General features: G+C 39.3%; 2 protein-coding genes across 2 annotated transcripts; one reads left to right on the top strand and one right to left on the bottom strand.

The window, feature by feature from the left end:
* Window positions 1–71: 71 nt before the first annotated feature.
* On the top strand, window positions 72–6124 carry LOC146489170 (adenosine 3'-phospho 5'-phosphosulfate transporter 1-like). Its single transcript, XM_085106794.1, has 2 exons — window positions 72–593; window positions 2474–6124. Exons 1-2 carry the CDS (start codon window positions 326–328, stop codon window positions 3565–3567), a joined length of 1362 nt encoding a protein of 453 aa, XP_084962920.1. The 5' UTR covers window positions 72–325; the 3' UTR covers window positions 3568–6124.
* Window positions 4820–9402, bottom strand: LOC146489169 (gem-associated protein 6-like). Its single transcript, XM_085106951.1, has one exon. The coding sequence runs from the start codon at window positions 8999–9001 to the stop codon at window positions 8444–8446; it is 558 nt and encodes a 185-aa protein (XP_084963077.1). The 5' UTR covers window positions 9002–9402; the 3' UTR covers window positions 4820–8443.
* Between the last annotated feature and the right edge of the window lie 3800 nt (window positions 9403–13202).

Raw genomic sequence — 13202 nt, 5'->3', positions numbered from 1 at the left:
GACGCAGACACGAAGGCATTGTGGGATCGAAGTTGGCGTGGAAGCTGGGGATGAGGTTTCATGTTTGCGCTGCAAAAATTGCTGTCATGGCGGTGAAATTGGACGTTGTGGGACGTGGCAATTTACCATGAATATTCAACTTCAAATGCATTTTCATGTTTAAAGAGATAAGTGAGGATTCGGAGACCTTCGGAGAACGGTTTGAACGTGCGTTTCACATCAGTCGTGATCGCCTGAGACAACTGGCTGCAGTTTTAAAATAAGCTTATTGCTTTTTTTTGTGTGTTTTGTACTGTTGTCGACAAACAACAAACAAAATTGCACCATGTTTAACTACGTCCCAGTTGGCCGCGTTGCTGTGTTCGTACTTGCTTTAACAATATACGGAGCCTTCGTAAAAGGAGAAGAGACACGAGAAAACAACGAAAGCAAGAAAGAAATAATTACTTTCGAGAAAAATGTACCGGAAAGTGCAACTCAAGAAAGCTGGGTGGAAAGTCTGATGTGGAATCTCCTTGGGTATGCAACAATCATCATCCCAGCAGCTATTGTCATCCGTATGCTCAAGAACTCAAACTTTAATGAACGAACTGGTAAGGTGTTTGTTTCAGGTACACGTTTATATATACCATGGTAGTGATTATTACTCCAAGGCTGCATTAATTATGTGGGTTTCACTGAAGATCTTCAGCGCGGGTTTCCAAATTGATTAGTGTACTGGTGCACAATCATTGTCTTTGGCCAAAAGCGGTGTAAGACGGAGGTAGTGCCTTGCGCAAGATAACCTCATAGGCACTCAGGTGAAGAAAAATTATCCAGGATTTTGAATACACTGCTGCTCAAATGAACTACAGCTATTATTGCAGGATTTAGAGCCTACATGCAGTTGGCGTAACATTTTCCTGGTGTACATGTAGGTGCTTTGGTGGCCTCTTGGCATAAAACTTTGACATTCTTGGTGTAACTAAACAGAATGCACCCTGGCTCATACTGTAGGGACTATGAGTTATTATTTTAAAAGCTCCGGATCCCTGGGCACTTTTTTCATTTCACTTTCCGCTCATATTCCACCAAGATTTCCTTGCAGCAAACAGCCCACATTGGCATGTGCTGATCAATTCAAACCTTTAACATACCCCACCCACCCTGGGCATACCCCAGACATTTGTATGTGCCTTGTACCCCCGCCCATATATGGGCTATATAGGTACATGCCGCGAGATGGGGTATGGTTTTTCGAGGTTCTCAGTCCTTAAATAGGGTATCATTTTTTCCTCGTTCCTGGATTAGTCGTTAGATAGGGTACCTAAATTGTATCAGTTAAATTGAAGCTTGTAAGCACCATGTTTTACGAAAACGAAATGGCTATTTAAAACTGAAGTGTCTGCTGAAGTATTAGAAAAGCGATTTTCATAGAGATTTGTGTTTATCCGTGCACATTAGCCGTTGTTTGGGTCCCTTGAATAGGGTGTCATTTTTTGGGTTCGGTCCTTAAAAAGGGTATTCGTTTTCCCTTCCTTGACCCTTAACTTTTAAGTAGGGTCAGGGTTCCAGAACCTTCACGGCACACCCCTATTGAAAATGTTCGGGAGTAACCCCCCGGGCTTGTACCATGCCTGGGGAGTAGGGAATTTGAACCAGACTAAAGTCTGGTCTAGCAGAATTTCACATGTGAGTTTTGTCTTGTTTTTGGGAGGAGGTTTTCAATGACAGAATTTTGCTATTGTTAGCAAATGGCTCACTCAAAAGGGGCTTAAATAGCTTTAAACTCATCGTCAGTAGATGAGCTTGGGCATTGGTGCCTGAAAGAACGGTGGTGCCACAGGTGAAGTGAGCCAAGCGAGGTGCAAAACCATGGCAACCCTGTGAGCGGCAACCACCCGGCACCGTCACACTGAAAGATCAGTGGAAATAAAACAGAAAGTAACAGCTGAGAATACAAATAAAAATACTTACCACACGCACCACAAACCATACTTACCAAAGGGTGGGAGGGACTGGGAGCAACAAACTTGGACAGCACAAGCTCCGGCAAGTGAACAGATGCGAAATAAACTGGCACAAACATGTGAGCTGTAAGAACCCAGGGGCCCCTGCAAAATGGGGTGGCCGCCCCCGCATGTCGCGGCCATGCAGGCACCCCTGACCAGCACTTGCCTCGATTTTAACTTTGCCTAAATTACATTTACCCACATTTTTAAAGGCCATGGAACACTTTAGGGTAGGGTATTTGACTTATTTCTCCATTAGAAAAATCAACTTTAGTAAATTTGGGAAAAGTTCTTACCAACTACATGTAAGAATTGAGTGAACATAATATTGGAAGGTGGCTTCTAAAAGGTCTACCCATTGACATCTACATGTTCTTGCAAGTCTGTTTGACCACAAGTTTGCAAGAAGTCACTTTTTTTAAACTTGAGATGATTTGTGACTTTTTTTTAATCACAATTTAAATTTCATTCTTCTTTGTCAGGAACTGGGTGCTTGTTTCGTTCCATTCAGCTTTGTGTGTTTGGTTCCCCACGAGACTCACCAGACATTGAAGAAGCTGGTGTTAAGGCAGCTCCTCCAAAGGATGACAGCACCATTCCATCAAACTTTTCTCAAACGGCAATCAAGCTCCTGTTCTGTGCAGGTGGTCTTCAGTTGTCCTACCTCACCTGGGGAGTCCTGCAAGAGCGGATAGTGACAAGGACCTATGAGGAACACCAGGCTGATGGTTCAGTGAAGATGGTCAAGTTTGGAAACTCCCAGTTCCTAGTATTTGTAAATCGTGCCCTTGCCTTTGTGGTAGCCTCATTTTGTATCTTGTTTACCCGCCAGCCACGACACACTGCTCCTTTATACAAGTATTCCTACTCATCCTTTTCCAATATCATGAGTAGCTGGTGCCAGTATGAAGCTCTAAAGTATGTCAGTTTCCCAACACAGGTTCTTTGTAAAGCTTCTAAGATTATCCCTGTTATGATTATGGGGAAAATAGTCTCCAAAAAAACATACCCCTATTACGAATATATTGTTGGAGTGTTACTCTCGGCAGGAGTTAGCCTGTTCCTTTTGGCTGCAGATCCATCAGGGAAGCGTAGTTCGGCTGCTACAACTTTTTCTGGAGCAATAATTCTCCTGGGTTACATGGCATTTGATAGCTTCACTTCTAACTGGCAATCGGAGCTCTTCACCACTTATAAGATGTCCACCTTTCAAATGATGTTTGGAGCAAATTTGTTTTCTTGTCTCTTTACCATTTGGTCGATGATTGAAGGTGGAAATTTCCTGTCAGCTGTTTGGTTTATGATGAGTCACCCCGAGTTTGCTTTCCATGCCTTGATTCTGTCTCTAACATCAGCTACAGGGCAGCTCTTTATTTTTTACACCATTCAGTCATTTGGACCAGTTGTCTTCACTATCATCATGACCATTAGAATGATGCTCAGTATCATGCTCTCCTGCTTTATTTATAGTCATCCATTGTCTGCTCAGGCAGTATTTGGTGTTATTGTTGTGTTCTTTGCACTGTTTTTGCGTGTGTATGCTAGGTATCGCTCAAAACCTTCCACAAAGGGATAGGTTATGTTCTGTACTCAGGGTTTGCGTGTCTCCAAGAATTCCTGGACATTGTTTTTGTAGAAAATCATGAAATCTTACTCTGCTCCTGATTCTAATCCTAATCAATTATAAAGATCAGGTAGATTGTACTGCCAAATCTCAGGGGTACTCCATTTACAGTAGCAGGCCATATGGGGAAGGTGCCTTTTCACCTTCATAATACATGTAATTAGAGTATTTGAAAGGGTTGAAGAATTTAAAAAGTTTAGTATTTTAAAGGGTCTAAAAAACAGAACTCATCCTATGAACTGGAAGGGTAGCTAAAACTGAACAGTATTTTCTGATCAGAAATTCCTGACAGAAAACATGATGGAAAGATTGTGCCTGCAGCCAGAAGAAAAAAAGGTCATGTGGTACTGGATGTACTTGAATCTTCTTTTTTTCTTGTTCTTTTTTCACAGCACTTATGTCCATTGTGGGTACAGTTACTGTATAAGAAAGGAGGTGCATTTTCTTTTTTTGTTGTTTTTAATGCTTATGTGATAGGGTTGATGCCCTATTTCCCAGCTGGTGAAAAGGAGACAATGATCGATGATGATATAACAGGGGTGCCATTTCTGAATCAGTAAAAGTTGTTGCGTTAATGGTTGGAGCCTTCCCCATATGAAGTTTTATTGGCCCTTTTTACACCCTTCCCCCTTGTGCCAAATGTGTTTGTTTTCTGTTAGTATTGCATTAAGGCTCATTTGATTGCAATAAATATACAATATTATAAACTTGAGGTTTTCCTGTAATTAAAATTTGTAGGAGTCATCTGTTCACCCTTGGGGATGGAAGGGAAGTGAGAAACCTTGGGAATGAGCTGCTTCACTGCCCTTCACTTTCGTTGTTTGTTAGTTGTTTTTGTTGTTGTTCATTTTTTGTTCACGCATGTGAATTATAAGGTAATGGGCCACATGCAGAAAAAGAGGCAAAACGGAGCAAAAACAAAAAAAATTGCAAAGTATCAAAGTACATGCTCTTATAATATTGTCTAGTGTACGTGTCTTGAACTTTAGAAATAGGGATTTTATTGCAACTGTTAAATTGAGGTGGATGAAATATTTAAGGACGGTGCCCACTAATACAGAAGTATTTTTGTAGGGTTTATGACTGTGCGAAAAAGCAGATCTTAGTAAGGGCTATTGGAATCCAAAAAGAAAATTGGGGGTAACCTTTCATTTTTCAGGGATAATTAAGCAACAATATTTCTAAAAGCGCCAAAATATAAAGCTTGGAATACCAAGAGCACTTGCTAAGTTCTGCTTTCTCCATATAGTTTTAAACCATCCAAAAATATCCCTGTATTAGTGCGCACCACCCATAGGAAACCCGAGTATCTCAAGAAGTGCAGAACATATGTGCAATAACAATAGTAGACACCATCCTTAATATGTTATTTTTTAGAACAATAATATTGAAAGGCTCCAACAAAGAAAGACATCCAAAGTGTAGGCCACAAAAATAATACAGTTTGTATTTTTTTAATGAATTCAAGTTCTAGGTTTAATGTTTTCAGTGAAAAAGGCAAGTCATGCTGAACATAAAATTATTCATAGAGCCCTTCAATATTATTATTCCTTGCTAGTGTTAAACACTTTACTGTGTAAAGGGGTTTTCATTCTGTTCTTCCTTCCTTCTAAATTACTATGGCAGGGATGCCAACCTCTGAAGATCTGAAATCTGGAAATTTTTTTTTTCTTCACCCCCCCCCCCCCCCTTATTACCCTACCCTACCCCCTAAACAAAATTGATGCACTTAATTAACCCCCTTCCCCCCTCCCCCCGCCCCCAAAAGTTGGCACAGAATTTGCACAACACTAGAGCTTTTTTGGTCCTGCTCTTCATTGGTTGAACGTTTGTCCAATCAGAAAGTTGTTTATATTGCAATGATGACAAAATCGTATTTTCTTTGCTTTCTGTCAAAGTTTGTGGCAGATTGGGTAAAACAGGTATGCAAATGTAGCCATGACATGATATTTCTTAAATGTGTGGAACATTTAAGTTGAAATACTATAGCCTATTTATACAAATAAGATGCCAAGTCGCTTTTATCCGGGAGGTTTAGTCACCCGTACGGGAGACCAGGAGATTCGTTCCGTATCTGGGAGACTCCCGGATAATCCAGGAGAGTTGGCATGAGTGCTATTGCACTGTATGTACATGTTATTAATAAGTAACTGCTTGTTAAAAACGTAAGAGTGTAGGTTTGGGTAAGACATGGCAATGATTGTATTTTCAAATGTGCTAAAATAGTTTCATTATCTTGATAAGAAAATAGTAAGTATGTTAAACACTGTTATAAGATACATACTTATATATTTTCACAGTTTTTCTTCAAAAAGAATCAAACTTAAATCAAGACTACTTAATCTGGAATGTGCATTGAATTTAATTAATATATTAATTTTAGTGTTTAAGACTGTAGCCTACATATACAAAATAATACCAGTGCTGTATTTATTGGATTAATATTAATATCAGAGAATGAGGAACTTGCTGTATGCAGCTTTAAAATAATAAAACGGGGCTTCCAATATCTACATATGTCAACCATGTGGGAGTTTATATGTCATTTGACAGGGATGAGAAAAATTTTTTTCTGTTGCCTGTTAATTCCTGGCTTCACCCCATTAACAAAGTCAACTTACTATGCATGGGTAAAAGTCACCCTGGGGCTAGCACTTAAGAAAGGTGCCTCCTACACAAATTCAGATACAGTATTTTAGCACTGTTAGCAAGGCTTTTTGAAATTTTTGGGGTAACCACACATTATCTCTGAAAATGTGTGGTTCCCCCCATTTTCTTTTTGTATGCACACTAGCAAAAGGAAGTACTGTCCTTAACTGTCCATTCAGTGATGGCTATGGTGACATACTGGCCCAGTGATACCCTTTTTCTAGGCCTGAATTTCCCCAGATGTCCAGTTGGTAACGAAGCATTAAGCTAAACCACAGCTTCCTTCCATTTCAGTTACTGCGCGTCAACAATCCTGGCATAAAGTTATTAACGACATGAAGATTCCTTTGTTGAAAAGCCATCATAAAAGAAGTTTTTCCTGAATAATAACAATCAAAAAGAAACTTCATTTGTCTTTCAAAACTGATCTGGGTCCTTTTATCAAATGACGTTTTTATAAAGCTCCAATGAACAAACTTTTTAACTGTGGGTGTTCAAAAATTATACAATTTTGGTTTCAGACAAGCTGCAACCACCTTTTGGTAGGTAGTAAATGAACTACTGCCACTTACAAAAAACATCCTCAACTAACTATATCATTTAGACAGGCGAAGTCATCCCTGTAAAACAATATCATGCTAGTCAAAATATTGCTTGTGGGAGGGGGGGGGGGGATCGCAATGCAGGATAATTTTCTTGTTGTAGTGTGAAGCATCTAAGAATATTAGTGCCTTTCTCCCACAATGACCGGTCATATATCTGGATAGGGAGAGATGGATGGCAGTGGAATATAAAATAAAATAGGGAATTTCAGTGGCTTTTCTAACTGCTGTTTCCTGATCAAATGTTAGTTTTCATGGAGGTGGTGAAAACAAGAGTGTACCCCGAAAAAACTCATGGAACAAGCAGGACAAGAACCAGCAAACACAACCCACACTCGCTGTGGGAATCAGACCTGTGCCACATTTGTGGGGGAAGGGGTGGGGGATGCAGCAAGGAAGACACAATAATTAGTATTTTTTATTGAAGTACAGTCAAGTCTCCCGTAGGCAACCACCCAAAATGTGGTCGCTTACGAGAGTCAAATCAGAGGAACAGGTCTGACATATCTACTTATTCCAAGAAAATTGGGTGTTTTGGATAGGTGGTCGCTTACAAGAGGTGGTCACACATGGAGGTTTGACTGTATTTTGACTCCAATGGTTTATTTATTTATTTATTTAATTCAATATTTATCCAGGGGCATCCAATTTAGCAGAGCTAGTTTAAATGGAGCCCAGACACAGCACAAGACAAAACATTGAAACATAGAAAAAAAAAACTAGACAAATAATTAAGTTGTGATTTGCTAATCAAAATAATATTACTATGAAGGATTGGATTTGCATAGACTTACTTGCATTGGCCTGTCAGTGATATAGTCTGACAGGCCTTTGTTTTTGCTGACCTCATGCAATTACTACATGTACACTCCTTTGCACTGGTCTTGTGTAAACACACACCAGTCCGAGTTACACTAATCTCATATGCTTTACACATCGTAGACTGTTGTTGACTAATAGCAGTCCCCTTAAAGTAAGCAATCAAAAAAGCTAACCATACAAGCATGAAAAGCAAAACAACAACCACCACTACAGAGTTGTCCCCAACCTGGTTTACTCGCTCTTAACTCTTCAAGCTTGTTTTGAATGATAAGCTCACTTGTTCAACAGCTAACAATATAGATACATCAAAATTCTAACAAACAACCATCAAACAAACTTCACAGCTTTGGTTTTTTGTTTTTTTCCTTTGTTTGCAAGTCTTGTTGAGGAATTAAGACTGAGGGAACGAAAATTTTAAGAACTTATTTGTAAGTTTATCCTGAAAGTCTTAGAGTCTTTCTATCAAACATTGCTTGTTTGCCTCGTACAAAGTCACTCTTTAGGTTGTAATGGAACCCAAAGACTGTCTTGTAAAAAGCCACTGCTTGCATTGATGTTCCTTCTTTCAAGTGTCATTTGAGTTGAGTCCAATTTTGCAGCTGTCATGTAAAACCGCTTAGTTTGAATTTTCCCATTGTACAAATGTGGTATCTATTGTGTGATAAATCATTCTGCAAACCCTTTCGACACATGGAAACAAATGCACGTACATGGACAGCTCTACTGGGGATCCTTAAATGCACCTTATGCAGCTGCTACATAGCATGGTTTTGTTTTGCTTTTATAAGCTTCTGAATGCGATCCAGTATTATCTCATTGCTACATCTACAACATTCAGGGTCATAAGGTGGCTCCACAAATAACACACCCATCACAGACAACACTGCACTGTCCTCGCTGGAACACTCAGTCACTGGTACTCGGTTAAGAGTGAGCCATTCAATCAGTTCTGTTCTCCTCTTCGCCAGTTCATCTTCTGAGTAATCATAGCTTTTGTTATCTCCAATAAAGTCAGTTATTCCATGTCGAGGACCTTGGCTTGAGTTAGCATCGCTCTCCAAAACAACGCGTGAAATAGCATGTCCCAAGACAAAAGTGAGCTCCTTATCACCAGTCGAACCTTCGTCTTGTTCCTCAAGAACGACAGTGCGAGTTACTGGATCAATAGCGTGTACCCACCCTACTTTTCTGTTGTTGTTTTTAAGATAAATATAACTTCTTTTGTTCGTGTATTTTCGTAAAGTTCCGACGGAAAGAGCATTCCAACTTTCTTTCTCGTCCGCCATTGCGTAGCAAAACCGCTGGTCAGTCATATTTCACCGCAAAAAGCACAAATTAGGCCACGTGACCATGTTATCCTGCATTTTCATTTTCTCAGTAAGATTGAGTACTGTAGTTCCGTAGTTTTGCGTTAACATCAAACGTCAGAATTATTTTGTACTATTCTCACCAACATAAATGCGAATCTCACCTTTGCACTCTCACTGTAACCTGCGATCATACCCCGGGGATCAGGCGTTCATTTTTTCGGGGGAGTGCGACTCTTGCCCATACACACTCTCCCGCTCCCCCGAAAAAAAGAACGCCTGATCGCAGGTTACTCTCACTGTTTTTTGCAGCATTTTCTCCGCGTCACCTCAGGTCCACATGCAGGAGAATCGATCTTGATGTCGTTATTAATTTGCATCAATTTTTGCCTCAAACAACATTAAGCTACGAATAAATGTATCCACCATAATACATATAATTAAAAGAACATGTTACTCTTGGTAGTCAGTGCAATTCTAGATATTGGTAATTGGTGTGACATGCCGGACAAGTCAATTGCCCTTCCTCTAAATGAAAGGAGAATCTTACAAAGCCAGGTTGAATGATTTACGTTCTTTAAGAGGAACACGATGGAACATCTTGAGCCGGACGTCATTTTACTACAACTACCAGAATCCTTCTGGTTTTTGTTTTCTCGTGCTAATTAGAGCTATTGTTCTTTGCTGTCCACTGGGATTAAAAAATTTGAATTTGAAAAGGAAAACGAAATGAATTCTGGTAGTTGTAGTAAAATGACGCCATCATGAAAATGGCCAATTAACTTCTAAATATCGAATAATCACTTTAAAGCTTATTAAAACTGTTAGTGTTTTATGGAACGAATTGACTTGTGTGGAAGGTAAAGACTTTTTTATGGAACGAAGTGACTTTGACTTGGAATAAAACGACTGGTTACCGTTCATATTCTCAACAAAATAAGCTACATTCTTTGCAAAATCTCGACGATTTTAAAGTTCGTTTCTCAAAAACTATCGCACATAGCACGTTTAAATTTGCAAGAAATACTTAGTTTGCCAAGCTTGTTAAGTTTATAGAAGCCATTTATTTGTAGCTAGTTGTGTCGTTTATATATTAAAGTGATAAGTACACGAACAGTTTCAACTGCGTTGCCCATGACAACTACCCCCCGCCTCCCCCACAGCCCCGCTGAAAAAAAAAGGTGATGACGCTGTTTCATGTAAAGATTTTTGGGATTATATAGGTGCGAACACCTTTTCTGTTTAACTTTCGCAGAACCCACGGTGAAAAAGGGCATCCCTTTCGGGTCACCCTGTAAAGCAATGGCCTGGGACCTAAAGCCAGACTTAAGCTCCACGCATGACGGATGCAGTAAACAATTCCATTCAATTCAATTCAATTTTATTCACACTTATTCGAAATACAATATATCTTTATGGTAAGAAAATAAACACGCAGAGCATTATATTTACGTGGTTTTACCTTCTAGGGAAGAAGTGCGTGGTGGCCAAAGGAGCAAGGCTTTCGTGTTGGCCACTACCCGGCCACTACCTCTGTGCAGTTACAAAAATGGGGGGGGGGGGGGGGGGGGCGGAGTAGAATTTATAAAACTGATTGTAGAACTCTGCTAATTAAATTAGGCTTGGGAGAGGAAAATACATCAGTAAGGGGAAAAAGTGTTTACAACAAATACATAAGTATATAGTATACGTTAAATTAACACATATTACTCATGTTTGGCTGTCAAGTAGCAAATTTTGTATTTCTTCTTAAAAACATTGTAAGGCAGACACTTAACTACCATTGGAATTGTTTCCCAGGTTTGTGATGCCACTACTCCAAACCGTGCTAAACCATAATTAGTTCTAGAAAATGGTCTGTAAAGGTTTTGACTAGTGGCAAATCTGGTATTATGTGTATGGGTAATCACATGATTCCGAGTGCAATTTGGAATAAATAAGCACGAGTAAAATTTTAAAAGGCTAACAAAATTGCACGAGCACGCAGGGCGAGTGCAATTTGTGGTCTTTTAAAATTTTACAAGTGCTTATTTATTCCAAATTGCACGAGAAAAATCATGTGATTACTTGTTAATAATATACATACAAAAATTTCAAATGAGCTTTTGTTTATTTCTTACCCGTCAGCTAATGCTCCGCCCACATGTTTTTGATTGGTTTCAAAAATAACAAGCTTGATTGACATACATGTTCATACTTACGGAAAACATGCTTAAAATACCATCTCTCTAAAAAGAGCAAGTTTTCAAACTGACAAAGCAAAATTTTAAGTCAATGTTAAAAGAATTCTGAAGTCAATCACCGTCCTCGGCATATTTTCGAACTGACTGGATTTTAGGAGCCGGGGCTTGGCAAACAGTCCAGGCTGGCGTGTTTTTGGCTATTCAACGTTTGTTTTCGTCCAAACCGACATGGAAATCTTCAACATGATGCTCCAGGCCAAAATACAAACAGTATTGAACCAGAAGCCACCAAACCGTTTGTACTAGGACTTGTGCTTCAAAGCCTTGACTTGTTCGGTCGCTTTACTTTAGCTTACCTTGCTGTCGCAGTAACCGAGCTTTTAAACCATCAAGAACTTGCCTCGAACTTGACTGTTTGTAACCTTTGCCTTTTTAGGTAAAGTCCAATTGCAGTGCGAAGACCGTCATGCTCGTAAAGTCTTTCGCGTCTTTTTACGCACTGTTGCGTGGAAATCCTCGAGAATTTTGTTGAGTGCCTTTGGTAATAGTCTTCAATATTTTGGTCGTAGCCCTTTTGTGCTGTCCAAGGCCTTCAAACTTTAGCCTGTTTTTTTTTTTTTTTTTGCTTTGTTGAGTTTCTTTGCATTTTCCTTTAAACTTCGAATAAAAATGCTAAACGCTGCTACTCTCTTCAAACCTGGGGCGCTTTCCATTCGACGAAATTTTCGAAAATTTCGGGTGGGAATCGAATGGAATAGGGTCTTTTCCGGAAAAGATTTTCGAAAATTTAGGACAACCTTTTCAGTGTTCCCGAAAAGTGGAAATTTCGGTATTTTCGAAAATTCTCGTGTTCCATTCAAAAGTTTCCAGTCGGACTGTTTGAACACGTACGACAAACGGCGTCAAGAAGCCTGAGGCAAAAACTGACCATGTGATGACCGAGTATAAGCCCGTTCCATTCGAGACCGAAATTTCCGAAAATTCAAACCGAGAATTTTTGGTGAATGGAAAGCACCCCTGTTCGCCATTTTGTTTCGAGACAGCCGATTTGCAAATTTGCATACCTGTCAATCATTTTAATTTCACCTTTAAAATTGCACTAATTTCAACTTTCTGCACTCTATTTCACATTTCTGCACTACATTCAGGATAAATTAAGACGCTCTCCACCAATCAGATTGCAGAAATTTTTGTATGCATATTATTATTATGGATATCAGAAGCTAGGGAAACGAGATCATGGAGTGCAGGGGGTGTTTCTTTTTTATTGTATTGTAATTTATGCACAAGGGAACCAATTTTCAACTTAAAAATGTTCTCTAGCTTAAGGATTTCTCATAGATTGTTAGCTGCTAAACAGGAACCACGAGGGGCCCTTGGCTCGAATTGTGCGAATATGAAAATGTATGGAGCCGAAATTTTCTTGGATATGGTGTTAATTAATTTTGGTAATTGAACTGAGTGGAGTGCAATTTGGTCTGAAATCATACGCGTGAACTTAAAATCAAACGAGCGCGATAGCGCGAGTTTGATTTGAAATCACAAGTATGATTTCAGACCAAAATTGCAGGACACGAAGTTCAATTACCACTTAATTACATCCATTTTGAAATCCCCAAATATTGCCCAAAAAAGTGTCTCGTCATTTAACAACTGTAAGTAACTGAATTCATCCATTTTTAAGCCTAGTTTTGTTACATAAATGTAACAAGTTTCAAAGTTGTCTTACAGTGGCTTTCTTTGACTAAAATTTTCCTGCAATTTGATTGGTCAATTTAAATAATCCCGCTTTCTCATTGGCTGGTTAAAAAGATGCGATTTAGAGTCCAAAATGATGCGATTTAGAGTCCAAAATGGTGCAATTTGGAAATAAATCTCACCATTTTGGACCAATCAGATTCCAGGGATCACCAGTGATTTCAAAATGGATGTAATTAAACACAACATTTACGCTGTGCAGCTGTAGTCGTTCATCGCGAGAAGAATGTTAATTTGCGGCCCCGCCACCAAATTTTGCCTTCACG

This window comes from Pavona decussata, unplaced genomic scaffold (assembly GCF_977016875.1).
Source record: "Pavona decussata unplaced genomic scaffold, jaPavDecu1.1 SCAFFOLD_6, whole genome shotgun sequence".
Lineage (NCBI taxonomy): Eukaryota > Metazoa > Cnidaria > Anthozoa > Scleractinia > Agariciidae > Pavona > Pavona decussata.
The sequence above is the reverse complement of the archived record's forward strand: the minus strand, read 5'-3'. Positions and strand labels throughout refer to the sequence as shown.